At 43.4% G+C, this 20026-nt stretch overlaps 1 protein-coding gene across 1 annotated transcript in view; it reads left to right on the top strand.

Moving 5' to 3' along the window:
- The window catches only part of AGBL1 (AGBL carboxypeptidase 1), an 829700-nt gene that overhangs the window by 140121 nt on the left and 669553 nt on the right, over positions 1-20026 (top strand). Inside the window, exon 6 of the mRNA XM_055277333.2 lies at positions 5266-5303. Coding sequence (XP_055133308.2) covers positions 5266-5303 — 38 coding nt within the window. The remainder of the gene's footprint in view (positions 1-5265; positions 5304-20026) is intronic.

Raw genomic sequence — 20026 nt, 5'->3', positions numbered from 1 at the left:
GAAGCTTGGGAAGATTATTTACCCTTTGTGAACTTCATTATTGCTGTTTGTAAAACAAGACTAATAATTTCACCCTCTAGCATTCCCATGAAGATCAAATGTGATGTATAATGATGTATATGGGACATTTAGCTTGCTGCTTGGCATTTATAGGGGCTCCCTAAATAGGGATGATAAATATTCAAGACTCTTCTGTAATGGGTCTTAAAATTTACTTCAACTTGAAGACGTAAATTGAACTATTGCAATTCTGTGGTGTTTTGCTAAAATCTTAACAAGAGGATATTTACAAATTTCCCAATAGTTTAAGCTTAGCTTTTTCTGAAGAGGAGAGTGGAAGTGAACTGCGACCTCTAGAATCTTAACTGAGTTATCCTACAGAGTGAAAATAGATAGGATAGGGGCCGTTCCACTTCGCCTTTGGCTGTTATAACTCTCTTGGAGCAAGAAGTTCTGAAAAATTTCTGAAATGATTCTTTCATTGATATAAACACAGGGACACCCAATTGGAGGACATTTTGGTACTTCTATTTTCTATCTCCCCTGGGCATCCCATAGGGAAGCTCAAACAATGGGGGATGATGGTATGAGTTTAAACTCTAAGAGAACAGTGCCCTCCCGAGAAGTCCTCTTCAGGCCGTGCACCGTGGCTCGTGGCTCGTGGCTCATGCCTGTAATCCTAGCACTTTGGGAGGCCAAGACAGGCAGCTCACTTGAGGTCAGGAGTTCGAGACCAGCCGGGCCAACAATGGTGAAACCCCGTCTCTACTAAAAATACAAAAATTAGCCAGGCGTGGTGGTGCATGCCTGTAATCCCAGCTACTTGGGAGGCTGAATCAGGAGAATCACTAGAACCCAAGAGGCAGAGGTTGCAGTGAGCTGAGATTGTACAATTGCACTCCAGCCAGGGGGACAAGAGCAAAACTCCATAAAAAAAAAAGGAAGTCCTATTCTATAAAATCAGTGCAGCTACCAGAACCATGGGTGTCAGAGGCACACATCCAGCAGAAGGCAGTCTTGCACTCCAAAGGCACTAACTGTGGGCCCAGTTCATGCACTCAATACAATGGGCTTGGCTCTTGGAGTGGAAGTAACTGAATGCCTTCTTAGTTGTTTAAGTTTTAGCAGCTTAAACTTTTGCTTTTTGTAGGCTTAGCAGTTGGTTGACAGAGTAGTTGCCTCAGCTCTGATAGGTTTCACTTCTTTCTTCACGCTTTGCTGTGGGAGCAGACAAGTGGCAGAGCAGCAATGTTCAGAGTGGACCAGCACTGCAGACATGTAACCACTGAATAAACCAAAAATAAAGAGCCTCTTGGTGACATGCACGTGAGCGACTCCATGTCTGGATCTTGGGCACTGCGTATGGGAGATCAAGTGCTTTCAGTTTGCTCATTAGTTGATTTCAGATGTTTATTCTTATACAGATCTTATATGGACACTACATCCCAAACAACATCTTTACAAACTTTTTTTTTTTAAGGAAAGCACTTACATCACATTCCCAGTAGCTACACAAGTGTATGTTCGTGCATTGAAATGAAAATTTCTCAGATCACTGCTAACCTTTGCTACATGAAATGACTCTGATATATTGAATTTCATTTTGATTTCTATTTCATTAAAAACTATAGTTGATACCTATAAAATTTTACAATGCACTATTGGGTCAAAATTTGCAGTTTGAAAAACAGTGTGCCTAGACAGTCTAGTGACGTTCAGTTTCCAAACTAATCATCTGCAGGTCTCCTATTTTCTCAAATGCACATCTTCTGACTCCTTTTTATTTTATTTTATTTTTTATTTTTTATTTTTTTTTTTGAGACAGAGTCTCGCTGTTGCCCAGGCTGGAGTGCAGTGGCGCGATCTCGGCTCACTTCAGGCTCCGACCCCCGGGGTTCACACCATTCTTCTGCCTCAGCCCCCTGAGTAGCTGGGACTACAGGCAACCGCCACCCCGCCCGGCTAATTTTTTTGTATTTTTAGTAGAGACGGGGTTTCACCATGTTAGCCAGGATGGTCTTGATCTCCTGACCTCGTGATCCGCCCTCCTCGGCCTCCCAAAGTGCTGGCATTACAGGCGTGAGCCACCGCGCCTGGCCTATCTTCTGACCCTTTAGGGATTTCTTACCCTCTAGTGTTAATGTTTTCCTGGCGCAGCCCTCTGTTCTGCTCTTGATTGAATTTCCTCTCAGATATCACCTGCTTGCCTGGCTATGACGATCATTGCTGCTGTAGTGATTCATAAATGTATATTCCTAACTGTGTTTGCATTCCTGAATTCTGTATGATGCTTCCAGCAGCATTCCAAACAGTTTCATGTAGTCTTCTGTTGTACCCTTCATCTTGAACTCAGCATCAAAATCAAAATCATTGTTTTGTCTAAACACTGCAACTTCTCTCCTTAGTCTATTAATGGCTCTCTTATTCCCCTAACTACCTAGCCTAACTATTCCAGGCCATCACTGACTCTTCACTTTCCTTCATCCTCCACAGCTCACCTTTCGTCGGCTGTTGTTAATTTTTTTTTTTTTTTTTTTTTTTTTTTTTTTTTTGAGACGGAGTCTCGCTCTGTCACCCAGGCTGGAGTGCAGTGGCGCAATCTTGGCTCACTGCAAGCTCCGCCTCCCGGGTTCACACCATTCTCCTGCCTCAGCCTCTCCGAGTAGCTGGGACTACAGGCGCCCGCCACCACGCCCGGCTAATTTTTTGTATTTTTGGTAGAGACGGGGTTTCACCGTGGTCTCGATCTCCTGACCTCGTGATCCGCCCGCCTCGGCCTCCCAAAGTGCTGGGATTACAAGCGTGAGCCACCGCGCCCGGCCTGTTGTTAATTTTTTGCTCGCAACTTCTCTCTCACTTTTCCATTTTGACACCACATCATCTCGATTTGAAAAACCAAATGGCTTCTCATTACCTATAGAGTTGAATGTGAACTCTTTAGAATATTGGACTTTGGCCTCAAACCTTATCTCCATCATTGCCCTAAATGTGCCCTTTGCTGCACTAAACATTGATCTCCCACTTATGCCCTAGGAAGAAATAAATATTTTCTAGTTTCTCAGGAATAAGCTTCAATTTTTTTGATGAATGTGACACTTATCATGCATTTCCTGCTATATAATGTCACTGTTCGGATTAATATTTATTTAGGTTAGCATATTATTAGGTATTTTCTAGAGAGTTGTGATCTGGGAGTCACCTTGAATTGCTCTCTCAACATCGAAAGAGTAACTAAGCCATATTGATACTGTCCCCTGAACCAATTATCCTAAAACTTTCATGTGCATATAAATTATCTGTTAGAATAAAGATTCTGATTCAGCAGGTCAGGAATGTGGTTTGAGATTCTGCATTTCTAGTTGGCTTTCAGAAAATGTGAGGCTGCTGGTCAGAGACCCACACTTTGAGTAGCAAGATTCAAATATGGCTTTAACCCATCCCTTCTTCCTTCATGCTACTTTTTGGGTTTGAGACCTTATTGTTGCTTATTCTCCTAACTGGTCTGTCTGCCACCTGTCCCTCCCCACCACTAGTCTGTCTCATAAAACTATTATCTAATGGATCATTACCTCATTTGTGAACTTCCTAAAACAAAAATGCAATGGAAATTAGAAATGTGGTCCTTAGAGACCTGGCCTCTGAGCTAGGATTGGGTTAGGTGCCTTGCTTGGAACATCCTTATTCTTTTCCTGTTTCTATGGTTTCCTTCTTCTCTGCTCATTCATTTTGATGAAATTAATTAGGCTGTCCTGCTTTTCCCAAAACACTGATTTTCTTTTTGCCCCAGCCCAAGCCAGGCCCCATATACTATGGCGCCTGGATTTTTCACACAACTTGAATTTTCAGAAACACTTTCCATGTGTTCCGTCTTCAATCCACCATTGCCAAAACTCTGTGGGATTCAACAACAGTGGGATTGAAGAAGCTGAAAGTTGATAAGAGGAAAACCGTTTGAAGGATAAATGAAGTAGTCCATCCATGAAAGCTAGCCTCACCCTCTTTATAACTGCCCTATGGTCATTTTGGTCTGCCTGAGCTGGGGTGTCATCCCAGTTGCGGGTTTGCACAGGGGCCTGTGAATTTCAGGCTTTTGCTCTTGCAGAAGTGCCTCGTAGGTTATGGGGAGCAACGCTTTCACATGTACTGCTTTTCTATTGTATTTTACTTTATATTTATTCTTTCATTTATCTTCCTTTTTACTGCTGGCTCTGTTGTTCAGTATTAGCTAATATATTGCAAAGTGAACTTTCATTGACCAGGCAGAAGCCAGGGTAGGGCCAGTGAGAGATTCTGGAGAACAACAGATGGGGAGGAAGCAGAGGTGTGCAGCAAGATTCCTGGGATTGGGAACCCAGCTCTACTGACATGTCTGTATAGTCTTGGAAGTGTGATCTAGCCTCTTTGGCCTGTTCCTCCAATCCTGAGAGAGGTGGTGGAAACAGATCACTGCTTAGCAGGCCTTAAGGTTAAGTTACTAGGGCCACACAGAATCTTCTATTTTTTTAAAAAGCAAACACAGCTCTCCTCCCTATAATGATACCACACTGCCCTCAATGCCAGTGAAGTTTTCCTCTGCCCTGTAGGTAGATTTTTGTGTGACCTTCTCAGAAGCAGGAAACAGATTGAAAAATCACTAAGATGTGGGTCAAAAAGTATTTTTCATTCTCATATGCGTCCCTTTGTTGCAAAGACTGTGACATTCCTCCATGGAAGAAAGCGATGAATTTGGAAGAAAAATCCCGACATAACTATTTTCCACCCTAAGGAAACAGCCTCTCTTTCCAATGTGTGAATGCATTTTCCACTACATCCCCAGGGGTATGAGTGTTTCAAGAAGTTTGCACTGTGCTGCTACATTCACTAAGCCCCCAAGCCCACTCCTTCCCAGACCATCCTCCAGAGTCTCCGCATGTTTCCAGAAACAAATCAAGAGACTGACAAGAGCTCTGCCTGGTATGAATAATAGAAAAATGAGCCACTCTGTGCAAGGAAGTTGGTGGAAGGTGGGAGGCAAGCAGGGGAGAGAAAGAGATTTTCAGCAGCAGAGGGGACCTCAGAGACCCATCTACAAGATGGACACTTCGCTCAGCGTGATTTCTGCATTTATGCCTCTTTAATGGTCAGCGGGGCAATCAATAGATTGCCTGCTACCTGGTTAATCATGGGTCTGTTATGGGGTGGCAATGGGCATGCTGGCTGTGGGATCCATGTGCTGACAAAAAGACCATTGAACGTTGACTGTTACTTTTCTTTCTCTTTCCCCAGGGCAGCCACTGAAGTTTTGGCAGCATTGCTGAAATCCAGTAAGCACCTCTTTTGAAGGGTGGCTATTTCTTTCCCCTCTGGGTTTAATGAAAGATACTCTCTGGTCCCCATGGCTCGCTCTTTTTATTTTCCATGAACTACTATTTCTCAAGCACCTATGGCTAATTTCTGACCTTGAAAGCGATAAAGTCATGTGCTGGGTCTTTGGGGTAAGATAGAGAATATTATGGCTGTTCCAGGTACATGACCACAGAGAGAAAATAAACATTATCCATACATAATGCCACCAAGACAATGGACCCTAAAGGGGGTATATTGTCTACTGTGGAGCTGGTGGACCCTCCACCTCTGTCTAACGGAGCCAGCAGTCCCTAAAGATTGTTGAAATAAACTCCAGGTTCCAGTGCAAGAAAAGATTTTGGCTGGCTGGAGAGCAGTATTCCTGTGTTTGGTTCTCAGCTCAGCTCATGAGTCTATATTCTTGGGCAGGTGGAGTGTTGGGAATTGCTTGGACAATGTTGATGCTGATAACAAATTTATATTTAAAAGTTGACTCTTTTCTCAGTTACTTGAGTGATTGCAAAAGAATAGCTCTGGGGTTCTGAATAATTTGAGGATTTTTTTGCCTGGTAGCCCTGGCCTAATTACGTTGGGAGTCAGTTTCATGTGTGCAATATAATAGCAGGCACAATGCACTTGGGAGGGAAGAAGTCTTAGCTTAATGTTTTTACTCATTTTTTCCTCCTTACCTCTTCATCTATTTTAATTTGGTACCTTGGAAACCAGCTGCTTCAATTGTGATATTTGTTTCTCTATAGGGAGCCTGAGGCCTGTGGGTAATAGGTGAACTTTAATAAAACTTTTAAATAAATAAATAAAAATAAAAACACTCTCTCTCCCCCATCCATACATCTCTGTCAACTGTAAGCACAGAGAAAGAGCCAAATCACATACTGTTTCCCTTTATAGGCTTAGAAAAATTGAAGCTTGAATTCATTTAGTTTATTTGAATTTGATATGAGACGCAAGTCTATCCACAGCTTAAAGACCTGCAGGTAGAGTGGAGGTGGTAAGAGCAGGATGGGGGAGCGAAGAGGTAGGGGCTGTGAAGCCCTGGAGATAGGAAGGGATGGAAAAGTGTTACCTGTGGGTTCTGGGGAGAGGACCATTCATTCTTCAGACTGAACTTCCTTCAGGTTTGGCATCTCGGTTCTCATTATTTATCTGCTCCCTCGGTTGCTCCCAAATGCCCGGTGTTTGATGCAGCAAGGTGAGGGGGTGTTGAATTGCAGGAGGAAAAGATGCTGAGAGCAACCTGGTAGGCCAGCCTGTGAATGTCATGCCTTGGGAAAGAAGCTATCTCTCAAATCCCCCCAGCCCAGCCTTGGCATGGAGGACTTGATGTTTCATGGGAAGGGAGCCCAGAGAGCTGAGTAAGGCTGGCTTACTTTCCCGCACATACACTTTCCTTAGCTCTTGAGCTTAGGGTTGAGCATCCTGATATAAGTTGTACCTACCTAGATGTGTAAAACTGTGAAAGTAGTCTTATGTCAGTTGTTAACTGTGTTGATCAGGAACATAATGCCTCAGCCCAGGAAAAACCAATAGCCAGTGCAAACACAGCTTGATTCAGGCTCAGACCATGTAGCTAGGGTTTCAATACACGGCCGTGCCTAGTAGGCTGAGTGTGCAGTGCTGGGGCTCAGCTTTTAGAATTTCTAACTTCTTCTTTCCCTTTAGAGCTTAGCTCACATATTGCCTCCTCTGAAAATCCTTTCCCTGACTGCCACAACTCGGATGCCCCTCCCCAGTGCTCTTACAGGCTCTCCCAACTCAGACTTGATTACATTGTGACAAAATTGCTATTGTCTGTCTCTTCCAGCAGACTGCAAGCTTTTGAGGGAGAGCGTCATCTGTATTGGTTGTTGTATTACTTGCCTCGGCACAATGAAGAGCCTGAAATAAGTATTTGTTGACTAAATTTTTTGTTTGGTTTTCTTTTTTAAATAATTTTCAGTACTGGGATACCAAATTTTTAAATGAAAACATGATTTGTGATTTTTTCCCATGTGTAAAAATGGCAGTACTGCCCCCTACTACCTGAATCTAACATCCATGCATAGAACCAATGATCTAAACATTCATCATTCTCATCTCTATTTACCTGTTCTAATAGATTGGTGGAGAACTGCAATAGCTTGCTGTCCTCCACATATAAAACGGGTTTTAGTGTCCCGTTAGCAGGATGTATAGCCTATTTGCTAATTCTGCTGAGCTGTCTATACATCTCTTGTGTTACTCCCACAAGGGAGTTGGATGAGAGGTTCTCTAACATTCTTTCTAACACTAAATACTCAGCTTTAATGTGTACCATGGTTTCTCAATGTACCATTGGCATTTTGGACAGGATAATTCTTTGCTGTTAGAGTCTGTTCTGTGCATTGCAGGGTATACAGCAACATCCCTGGCCTCTACCCACCAGATGCCAGTATCATGCCTCAGTTGTAACAAAAAAATTATCTTCAGACTCTGCCAAATATCCCCCATGGGGGGGTGGGCAGTAAAATTCCCTCTTGTTGAGAATCACTGATGTGTATTTGGGTACACACATGAGCTGAAGCTCATTCAAAGTTTCAAAAGACCCCTTCCCAAATACCTTCATTGATATTTCCGAGAAATGCGCTTCTTGCACAGTTGATGTGAAATTCCTCAGTATCAGCATCATTCATATGGGTTCATAAGAGGTAAGCACACTGAAGGCAGAATGTCATTGTAAGCATTTACAAAGTACTTTGGAGGGAAACAGATTCTACAGGATCTTGAGGGTCTGAGAATGAGGAGGGCAAATAGATTTCATAATGAGTAGAAAGTCCAGTGTGTGGGTAGGAGAATTCTGAGATCATGTTTAAGCTCAGCAAGAAAGAGGACTACATTTAAATAGCAAAGTCTGTCATGGATTTGGGGAGAAGTAATAACAGCATGCTAGGCAGCTGCCATCTTTGTTTTACAAGCCTATCAAAAGTATTGATGGCATGAAGGGTCTGATTATAGATGGTACCACCATTCTGATGAGTCAGGGGTTGCTGCAGGGCATACAAGTGTTGTGGAATTTTCTATTTGTTTTACATTGCCTGTATGTCATGCACAGTTGAGACCTGATGTGGAATATCTTTCGACTTGGATCCCAGAGTGAGTTCGCCTCAGCTGAACTTAAATTCAGGAAGTCAGTTTCTGTCTCAAATTCAAGACTTCACCATCTGGCACTGATATCTGGGAACGTTTATGTAAACCTTTAGCTCCTAAAGGCACACTCCTTTTAGCTGGTGATTATTCTGACCTCCATCTTTGCTTGTCCGTGAGTATAAAAGTTGGCCATTGTAGTTGTTCTCTGTAATTGCATCACAAAAGGGAAATAATTATCTGACCTAAGTAAAGCCAGGAGTAAAGGCCCACTACTTTGCGGGGAGAGCGGGCAGTCAGTGGTCCTGTGACAGTAAACACTAGGGTGGGTTGGAAATCTGAGGCCACTGAGGCCCTATCAAGTAGTGACAGGTGGAGGCCATCCCCAGGAAAAGCAGAACTGAGGGATCAGGGAGACTTGGAGTCTACCCACAGTAACCACAGAAAGCAAGGGAAAGATCACCTGTGTTGCATCTGGAAGATCTCATTATTCAGCTTTCTCTTTTATCAAGTAGCCACTGCATGAAAAGCCAGTGTAGAATATGTGGGTGTTGGGAAAAGAGAAATGAAGCAAACACATTTCCCATCTCTTTCTCTTTCTGGGCAATAGCAGGCAAAATAAACCTGGAAATCCTAGTTCTCTTCTCCAATTATCTCAGCAATTTGGGATCCTACAAATTAAAAATCATTGCTGACTCAAGGTTCCTTTCTGTGTCTATGTCGGCTGGAATGGTCTAATCCAAATCCCGTGCCTTTCCTTGTATCAGTTCCCATCTTCTCCACTCACATATGCACACATCCCACTCTAAGTTGTCCTGTATTGAAAGCTTTGCCTTTTTATGCTTTATCCTATCCAAACACATTTAGCTTTTTATTCCTGAAATGTAGTAAAGCTTTAGTCAGGAAATAATGCTACTTATTACTGCAGGCAATTTTTTAATATAATAAAACAACATGTCCTTTGTTTTTCCCTCTGTATTAGTCTGTTCTCATGCTGCTATGAAGAAATACCTGAGGCTGGGTAATTTACAAAGGAAAGAGGTTTAATTGACTCAGTTTTGCAGGGCCAAGGAGGCCTCAGGAAACTTGCAATCATGGCAGAAGGGGAAGCAAACATGTCCTTCTTCACATGGCAATAGCAAGGAGAAGTGCCGAGCAAAAGGGCAAAAAAACCCTTATGAAACCATCACATCTCATGAGAACTCACTCACTATTATGAGAACAGCATGAGGGTAACTGCCCCCATTATTCAATTACCTCCGACCAGGTCCCTTCAATTCAAGATGAGATTTGGGCGGGGACACAGCCAAACCATATCACCCTTTCTTATCATCTGCCTTCACTCTGCCTTTATCTCATCTCCTCTACTTCTACCTTCATCTCTGTCTTTTCCTCTTTTTCCCTCATCCTTTTCACCATTTCTCATTTCCCTGTCCACCTTTCCCTCTTTCTTTTTGCTTCCTCAATTACCTTCCATGAGCATTAGGCATAAATGCATTTTTGAAAAATTGTGACCCTGGAAGCAGCACTTGAGTAAGCGTGCGGCAATGGGATTATGCCTGATTTGTACTGGCTCCAGAAATGAATCTTCAAATAATGTCTTAGTATTAGTCTTGCTGTCCAGATTTAAAGGTCATATTCTTGCAACAAGAAAACACCTTCTGGTTCAGGCCCTAAAACTTAATAAGGGAATGATAAGTCTCTGTCAGACCACTCTCCAATTTAAGAATTAGTATTTAAAGGAGTCTGGAAGTTTGCAGAAGTTGGGGCATGGGAACAGAAAAGCAAGTTAGCCAAGGAAGAGAGACAGAGAAGAAAAGAGGGAGGGAGAGATGTAAAAGAGCTAATGGGAAGTTTGGCAGGAAGTTGAGACTTCTCACAGATCTTCCTAGTTAATGCTCTGTCTGGCTGGCTCACAGGGACAGCCCGTCAGCCTGTTGCTCCAGGAGGCTAGGAAGGGAGGGCATTCTAAGTACGGAGAGCCGGATCAGGAACAGACAGCCTCATGGTCTCAGGAGTCGTCTGCTGTGACCTGGCAATCAGCAATGCAGAGACGGGAGAATGTGATTGATGGTCAAATGGCTGCTCTACTACAAAATGTCGAAGAAGGGGCCATCTTTGATATGCACCCAGATCAGGTCTTTATAAGAATTCTAAGAGTTCCAAGGAGTCCTTGGAATGGCAATGTATGTTTTAGGATGGTTGGCATTGTTAATCCTTTGATCTCATGACCATGCACAAGTACCAGTGGATCAATGCAGCTGTCACTGAACTTGCATGTAAATTCTGTGTTTCCACACCGCCTGTGGTCTGCCCTCCTGGCTCTGGGCTCTTCTCTGCCTTGACGAGAATGATGCCCCCAAGGTTCTGCCCACAGAGTGTATTTCTTCCTTTAGTTTCCAGATGAGGGCCATGGAGTCAGACTATGAGAACTGGAAAACAACTTCAAGGCTGTCTCATCCAGGGGTATTCAAATATTTGTTTTTAAAAATTCATTCCTATTATTCATTTTTAATTGAAAAATTAAAATGTATATATTTGTGGTGCACAACATGATGCTTTGAAATATGTAGACATTGTGATGGTTGAATTGAGGTAATTGACACGTGCAGTTTTTGAGTAGAGAGCTCAGAGTCAGGTCTGCCTGGCTCCCATCAATTCCCCCCCAAGGCGGGCTCTGAGACACATTCACAAAAAAACAGGGCTCCGGTGAACCCAGAAAACTATTGATCTTACCTCCCCCATCCCCCTTATTTTCACAGGAGGAAACTGAGGACCAGAGAGAGGACATGCTCCACCTTGATCTCTGAGACTTTGAATGTTTCATATCTAGCTCTTCTTTGGGTCTCGGCACAAATAGCACTGTTCATAGAACCTTATGTTTATATTTCAGAGAACTAACCGTACTGTAATTGATGAATCATGTATTTTTTTGCATATTATGTGTGTATGCATATTTTTCCTACTGGGTATAGCTCCAAAGGAACTGGGATTCTACTGGATCCCCCATACCTCATACTGGGCTTCACCCAGAGGAGCTGCTAATACATTAATGTTGACTAAGGAAGAATTCCAGGTTCCTGCCTTAAGCCTCACACATTTGCTTTCACTATGCCTTGGTGAAGAGTCCAGCCTAATTCCCGTCCCCAGAAGGAATCAAATTGTGGTGTGATTATAGAGCTGATGTCTCTTCTTCCACCATAACTTCTGGAGAAGCATGAAGTATATTTCTGTGATGAGCCAAAAATTTGCTTCAAATAATATTGATAGATTTTTGCATTTGTCACACTGGGATGGACGGCTGTGATTGAGTGTGTAGGAATGCAGCATAGCAAGCTATATCCATCATGCTGTTGGTTTGAAATGACAACCCAAATATCTACCATTTATCGAGAGTTCTTAGTATGTCAGGCACTCTGTACACAGTTAGCCTATCAAGGAGGTATTATAATCCCCATTTTACAGGTGTAGGAACTGATGTTTGGAAAGCGGAAGTAACTCACGTCGTTAGTGGGCTGCAGGGCTTACCTGCCAGTCTCCAGACCCCTGGGACCTGAGCCCTGTGCTCAACCGAGGAAATTAATGAGGCTAGGTTTATTTAGCCTAAAGAAGATATGACTGGAAGCTGAAAAAAAGCTAAATAAATACTGTCTAAGTATTAGACGGATTATTGTGGGAGGGGGTATCTGTCATTCAGGTTAGAAAAGAACATGGTCCATGCCTTGTAGGCATCTGAGTGGGACCCAGCAAGAGGTACCCAGCACACCACCATGGCTGTGTAAAGGGCCAGGGTCTCTGCTGCCCTGAGGCTGAGCCTCAGGCCGGCTGATGAATGGTTGGGTGAGAGAGAGGAAGGAAGCAGGAAGAATTACAGGCTCCTCTTATGCCATGCTATGTTCAACTTGGCACATGGCTTTTTTCCCTTGGCTCCAAATTCAGTCCTCTCTGCCAAAATGTTATGTCTTTTGCATAAGTCCATAGAAGAGCTTAAGAAGTTTAAGCTAAAGGGATACTACCTGTCCTCGTCGTCCCCGTCCCTGTCCCCTTGGGGCGGTCAGACTCAGTAGGTTGGGCGGGCCTTGGGCTGAGCCGCAGACAGTAGAGCATGTCGTTCCTCTTCCGGCCATGTGGTGGTGCTGTTCTTTTAGTTATCTTGGCTGCGCTAGTCCAATATTTATTTTCGGTGAGTAATTTGTTTATCAGGAGGTTATTTTAATCTAATTTTGGCCATATTTGCTATTCCACACTATCTGTGCTTCCCAGCGTTAGCAGCTTGCATGTCTTGAAGGAAATTAGCTGAAGATGGTCTCAGAGGCATTTGCTAAGCCATTATTTAAGGGAGTTGGGAGGAGGCAGGGTGAGCAGAGCCCGGGGTGAGAACAGCCGATGGAATTTGTTGCATTTTCAGTGATGTTAGCATGATGGAGCGGGACTTACGGAGGGCAGGAGCACCCGGAGCTGCTTTTTCAGAGCTGCCTCTGGTGAATCCTAGAACATCTTGTAGTTACGTCTCCCCATTTCCCCTCTCGCTCTTTGATCAGCTGTTACCTTCCTTGCCTGGTCAGGAAAACACCACGTAAGGACAGTGCCCTTCTGCCTCCCCGCCCTGCATGTAGCCCTCATCCCGTGTCATAGTATATTTTGTGAACCTTTTACTGCCAGCCCTCAGCGAAGTGGGAAGGAGGGTAGGGAGTAGGGAGAGAATGACTGTTTATTAGAGTACCTGCAGTGAATAATGACTGTCAATAATTATGGAGCACAGCACTTGCTAGGCACTTTACACACGGCATCTCATTCTCGCTAGAGCCTGTAATATTATGATCCCCATTTTACGCAAGGAAGGTGTAATTAGGAGAGCTTAGTGACTTGCCCAAGATCCCACACACGGTAAATGAAGAGCTAAAATTTGAACTCAGTTGTGACCATTTCCAAAGGAGAAAAGCTTCATATTTCAAAGATTATTCCCGCCTTCCACATGGAGTCAGGAAATTGGACTCTGGGTTCAGTGCAGCCATTGATTGGCTCTGTGACTTTAAACTAGTTCTTTGCCATTACACTTGACTTCAGTTTGATTTTTCAAACATGGGAGGGCTAGCCCAGGTGAGGAGATTAGGAATTCTTTAGTAGCAAAACCTTTTTTTTGTGTGTGAACATAAAATCTTATGAGGGAAATTGCACGCATAAAGCAAACAATGGGGGGTAAGGGGGGACCCCAATTAATGACAGCATGACCCGTCCCTTGCCCCTCCCTTTCCTTGACTCTTGATAGGCATTGAGAAACACCCAAAGAAGTTCCTGAGGGGCCAGAAGAAATCAAGTTTAGAAATCTCTGAAATAAATATACTCAAGGGACTCTTTCAGAGCCCAGTCTGTTGTTTGAGATTACAACTTAAGAAATGGGCTGACACTTTCCTTGGGAGGTTTGAAAATGTGTTAAATTTTACTATGACGTGGTAATAAGGAAGAACTAGTGAAGTTTGACCTGGAGGAAGATCCAAAATATTGTTCTCATCCCCCACCCCTAGTCAAGTAAATTCTGAGTCTCTTGGGACTAACAGACCTAATTAAACAACTGAACTGAACCTGACTCAGTGAGGAGGGTCAGCTTCCAGTTGGGATTTTACTGGCAGGCAGGATGGGCAGTATAATTCCATCTTCCCAAGGTGGCCAGGGTGTTCCCAGGCACCCATTCTGTGTCCAACACAGCTGTGGATGGTGGTGTTGAGCTTTTCTTGTTTGATACAAAACTCTTGGTCACATAAGATATTGTTGGGTTGCGATTGCCACTAATCCTAGTTCTTACACTCATGCAGGATGCTGTCTTTTATCAGGAGATCCTGTCAAGACTTAGTTCTATCTCAAGGGCTATTCCTCTGGCCTATATATCTGCCTGTAAGTTTCGGCCATGTTGTTTCTTTGACCATAGTATAAAAGTGCTCATGGTGGCTCAGGGACATGTGTGCAGAATGGTGTATGTTCTCTGTAAGCTCAGAGCTCTTACTCCAAAAGAGTAAGTCACAAGGCTGAGCGCGGTGGCTCATGCCTGTAATCCCAGCACTTTGGGAGGCCGAGGTGGGCAGATCACAAGGTCAAGAGTTCAAGACCAGCCTGACCAATATGGTGAAATCCCGTCTCTACTAAAAATACAAAAATTAGCTGGGTGTGATGGCATGCACCTGTAGTCCCAGCTACTTGGGAGGCTGAGGCAGAAGAATTGCTTGAACACTGGAGGCGGAGGTTGCAGTGAGCCAAGATCGTGCCACTGTACTCCAGCCTGGGTGACAGAGCGAGACTCCGTCTCAAAAAAAAAAAAAAAGAGTAAGTCACAGTGGAGAATAGCACTTGCTCGGTGGTCACGGTGCAGGCTCTGGAGAGACTGTGTAGAGTTGAACTGTGGCCACCGTGGCATGTTTCTTTTTTTTTTTTTTGAGATGGAGTCTTGCTCTGTCGCCCAGGCTGGAGTGCAGTGGCGTGATCTCGGCTCACTGCAAGCTCCGCCTCCCGGGTTCACGCCATTCTCCTGTGTGGCATGTTTCTTAATGACTCTGTGCTATACTTCTCGCATGTGCAAAGCAGGGAAAACAGTATGCTCCAAAGAAAATTGGTAAAATTTAAACAAGGTGATGTTTAAAAGAGTGGGAGTACAGTGCTGGATCTTAGTACATCTCAATAAAGATGAACTCTTGTTTTGTTGTCATCACCATTTCAAAAGTCCTGGAGGTTTCAGGAAGTGATGATATAAGGGCATAAAGCCTGATGAAGTGTAAATTTGTCTCCCAAGATCTTCCCCGAGGGTTGAATGATATCTGGTTGTCTTTAGAGTCTTTTTTTCAAGAAGCTTTTTCTGTAAAAGTACCAGATGATAGTAAATATTTTAGGGTTTATGGATCACACGGTTCTGTCACAACTACTTAACTCTTCCCTTATAGGACAAAAACAGCAACAGACAACATATAAAGAAGTGAAAAACTTTATGAAAACGGGCTGTGGGCAATTTGCTGACCCCCTACTTTAGACTATGTGAGCCTCGGATCTGGGGACTCTGTTTTATTCTTATTTCTTAAGCTATTCTTCTTATTCTTATTCCTTATTCATTCTTTCTTATTTCTTAAGCTATTGACTCTAATGTGTTTTATACAGCGGACACTCAGAGTAAGTTATCTAAATGAACAAAGGAATCAGTGAATAAGTGAATGCATGCAGATTGAACCGTGCTCAGTCAATCCGCATGCACTTATTTTGTTTTAGTCCAGGGAATCAAAGGTTAATATCCAAGGTTGATGAGTTCTAAATGTCTTAAATTTCAGAACTTGTATCATCCTGGCATAATTGATGACTGGCTATGGATTGACAAAGATAAATTATCACAAAGATTTAAGGAGATAGACAAACATATGAACATTTCATGACTCAAAAAGTACATCATGGCTTCCTCATCACTTTCAGGATTGGCTGTACAATTATTTATTTATGTCAAGTTGTACCTCAGGTGTTTCCTAGCACCTTCTAATAATAGCAGTTTACAAAGCACCTTTTCATATATACGATCGCATTTAATCTTCACCATGGTCCTGTCAGACGGGTAAATATTTAATTATTCTATAACAGTAGTTCTCAACATGAGTGACTTGGCCCCCAGAGGGAGCAATTAGCAAGGTCTGGAGACATTTTTGATTGTCACATCTGTGGTGGGAGAGGGTGTGCTGCTGGCATCAACTAAGTAAAGGCCAGGTTGCTGCTGAACATCCTACAAATGCACAGGATGGCCCCACACAATGAGTAATATCAGCCCAAGATGTCAGTAGTGTGAGGTTGAGAAAAATAGTGTTCTATAGAGAGGACACTGAGGCTGAAAGTGATTGGCTGATTTGCCCAAGACTGTGTAATATGCACTTGGCATATTGGGACTAACCTCTACTCCTTCCTTTCACTACTGCAGGGTTATAAACTTTTTCTTTGAAAGAAATGAATGTTTATTTTTATTTTCGAATGAAATCCTTTGCAGAGCCACTATATATAAACAGATAACAGTGTAGCTGCTCTGGGGACAATGGAAGTTAGAGACCCTGCTCAGTCTTTTTCTTAGCCCTTTCCACCAGTCCCAGGGGCACACAGTATGGCAACCACTGCCCACAGACCATGTGGCACATAGAGCACTAGACATCTCTTGGCACCCCCAGCCTTCCAGATGTGCCTGGAACTACTACTTTTTTTTTTCCAGTAGGGGATGAAGCATCCAAGTTCTGCTTCAATAAAATGCACTGCACAGAGGGAGAGAGAATGGAAGCATTGGGGTCACATATGAGGCTATTGATTGCCGGTGCAGCCCAGGTGATAGGAGAGGATGGACATATCAAGAGTGATAGGAGTTGAGTTAAAAGGAGAGTGCACACGGCTCAAGGTTCTGTGATTGCATAGTGATACGGCTCTGAGGACTGGAGGAACACCAGGATCCTTAGTCTCGGGCCGAATTGGATAAAAGGACACGAACACACATGGAGTAGTTTTAAGGAGTGGAGAGTTTAATAGTAAAGAACGAAGGAAGAAGCCTCCCCACATAGCGACAGAGGGAGGGGTCTCCAAAGCTGAGAGAGGAAACCAGAGTGCAGCAGAAATCAGCCAGTTATATGAGGAGGCTGGAGGAGGGGGTATCTGATTTGCATAGGGCTCAGGGGATTGGTTTGACCAGGCGTGTCATTCACATAGCCCGGGAAAAAACTGACCCTCCCACCCTAGCCTTTTAATATGCAAATACAGGGTGCCATGATGTTCCACACACATGGGGATATGTAGGGGGGCGCCATGTTGCCAGGCACATGTTGGGGCAAGGGCAAGAAGACGTGGGTGGACCCAGTTTCTAACGGTGGACTCAGTTTCTAATGGCCCGCATTTGCATATCCAAGCTAGCCAGCCCAGGTTTAAAAGCCGGGGCTTTCCTGCTAGACAAGAAACGTTCTGGAGCTGCTTTAAAAGAAACAAAAACTTCCCAAGGACCCCCTTTCCTCTCTATCTGCCTAAAATAATTTCTTAATAACTCCTATAACAACAGTGACACACTATTGGCTAACATAAGGCTGAAGGGTGGCAGACTCAGGGGTGCAGAAGCATTTGCTATTTGCCTCTTCCTCATACACTCCGCCTAGAGGCACAATGCAGTGTGAACCGATTCATGAGCGATGCTTGCAACGCAGGGTGGAATTGCTTTCCTGCTGTCTATGTTGATTGTCTGTACTCTGGCCAGAAGCAGGCAGCATCACTGGTGGACAGACAGGTGCCTTAAATATCAAGTTGGGGAGAAAGGAAGGTGAGGGAAGGTCTCTGATTTTTTTCTTCTTGGTGTAAATCCTGGCTTTCTTCTTTAATTGTCATCCTCTGATGAGCTGACAGTGGACACAGCAAAGTCAAACCAGGTGGAAGATTTTCTAGACCTGGAAGGGATAATGGCTTGTCTTGGGGTTTAGCAAGTACTTCCTTCCCCACCCACAGTCTAGACTCAAAATAAAACTTTGGATGGATAGGAAAACTCTTATACAAATTTCTAGGCCTATTTCTAAGACAATTATTCTGAAGGGCCTTCTTGCAGAGATGCAAAAACAACAGAAAGGCGAGTGAGAAATTCTCAGCCTGACAGATTCCTCCACTTTTGCATAACCTGTTGGGATGAGTCTTAAAATGGTGGGGGTCACACATCCTGATCCCTGCTCACCTTTCCCGTCATCTGCTACTACTGTCCCCTTGCTTTCTTCACCTGGCTTTAGCTCCTGGACTTTTCATTATTTGTACTTACCAAGTTTTTGCTTTATCCACTTCCTGTGTGCCCTTGAGGTTTGAAGAATTTCCTATCCCCAGATCTCTGCATCCTGGTTCCTTCTTGTCACTCATGTCTCAGCTCCAGTGCCCCCTCCTCAAGGGTCTTCCCTGATCATCCAACCTAAAGCAGACACCCTACCCCATCACTCTAGCGCCACTGTTTTGTTTTCTCTGTACCACTTGTCTCTATGTGAAAACGCCTTGTTTAGTTTTCTTCGTGTGTGCTTATTTGGTATCTGCCTCCCCCTGCCACTCCTATGGGACTGCAAACCCCATAAGAGGTGAGGATTTGTCTATTTCATTTTCTGCTGCATCTCTGTTGTCAATAATAGTGCCTGGAAAAACTGGTGTATCGTAGTTGCTAAATAAATGTTTGCTGAATGGATTAAGGGTGGTACCTTGGGTTTTGGGTGTGTGAACATGGTTTTAGTTTATAATTTACTCTCTGCCTAGCCATAGGGAGAATCTGGCTTTCCGGACAAAGGCCAGTATGTTTATTTGCATCTACGAAGCAAATCTCCCAAGAGTCTACCATGTTAGAGAATTTTCAAACTAGCAATATTGAGAAATCAACCATATTTTCTCAAATCTAAGTCTATCATCAGCTGTGAGGTGTATGCTATTTTTTATGTGCCACTGAGTGAGAAAATGCTGTCAGTTACAATGAAAACATCACCCTTGGTAAGAAGCACCTTAATTTCAGAAATGCTAAAATGTGGATAAACATATGCCTGAGGATTGATAAAGTATGTGAGATAGACTCCTCATATGGAATGTAGAATATTGACTCAGAAGAGTTTCGAGTCTTGTGGCACCTTCTATGTTTATTTTTTAAATTTATTTTTTATTTTTATTTTTTTTTGTAGAGATGGGGGGTCTCATTCTATTGTCCAGGCTGGTCTTGAACTCCTGGCTCAAGCAATGCTTCTGCCTTGGCCTCCCAAAGTGCTGGGATTACAGGCATGCCCCTTTCTCTTAATAGGTGCAGCATTGCAACCTAAGGTCCTTCATTAGACATTGTATGTGCTGAGGGTGGGGGAAGAGCAGAGATGTGTGAGGAAGAGAAAGGTGTGGATTCTGAGGCTTTAGTGAAAGTAGAGAAATTCCTGTGGTTTAGGACTAGTTCTGTGGCAAGTTATTAGAAGGAGTTGAGGATTTATAAAAAGGTAGATTAATCTAGATTTAAAACAATGGTCTGAAGTGTAGTCTCTTACCTGTCCCGATTTCTGGAGCTTAGGAAAAGCATCTTTAATTTTATAAAGGCAGTCAATTGAGAAAACAAGATTTGCTTGAAACCAAAATTTACTTTATAGCCAAGTTTATTGAAATGTATCTATTTTACAAAGAGAAAAAAGTACCTGTAAGCTAATTCAAAACCATCATTCTTATTTGAGCAAATGATAATGAAGTATAATTTCCATTATGGATGGCATTAGGTTTCCTTATGCTTTTGTACATATCCTTATGCTTTTGGCTGTTCTCCTTTGCACCAGCCACTCCTGCAGCTGCAGGGCAGGAGGAGGGGGCAGCTGATTCCACCTCTCTTCAATGGTGCCGCACTCACACCTGGGCCTGACACTGCTGGGCTGGCCTCACTGTGTCATTGGCTGGATGTAAAGAAGTCCCGAAAACATCTTCTCCAGGGACTCAAAGAACCATAGGCCATTTATTTGGGCCTTTAAACCTTTTCAAGTTTCCTATGAAAAACCAACTCTTACCACAATTTAGGGCCCTGAGAGGGAACAGAGAAGTTGGAGGAGGGGGATTGGCT

This window comes from Symphalangus syndactylus, chromosome 5 (genome assembly GCF_028878055.3).
Source record: "Symphalangus syndactylus isolate Jambi chromosome 5, NHGRI_mSymSyn1-v2.1_pri, whole genome shotgun sequence".
Taxonomy (NCBI): domain Eukaryota; kingdom Metazoa; phylum Chordata; class Mammalia; order Primates; family Hylobatidae; genus Symphalangus; species Symphalangus syndactylus.
Note: the sequence above shows the minus strand (reverse complement) of the source record. Positions and strands in the feature narration are given on the sequence as shown.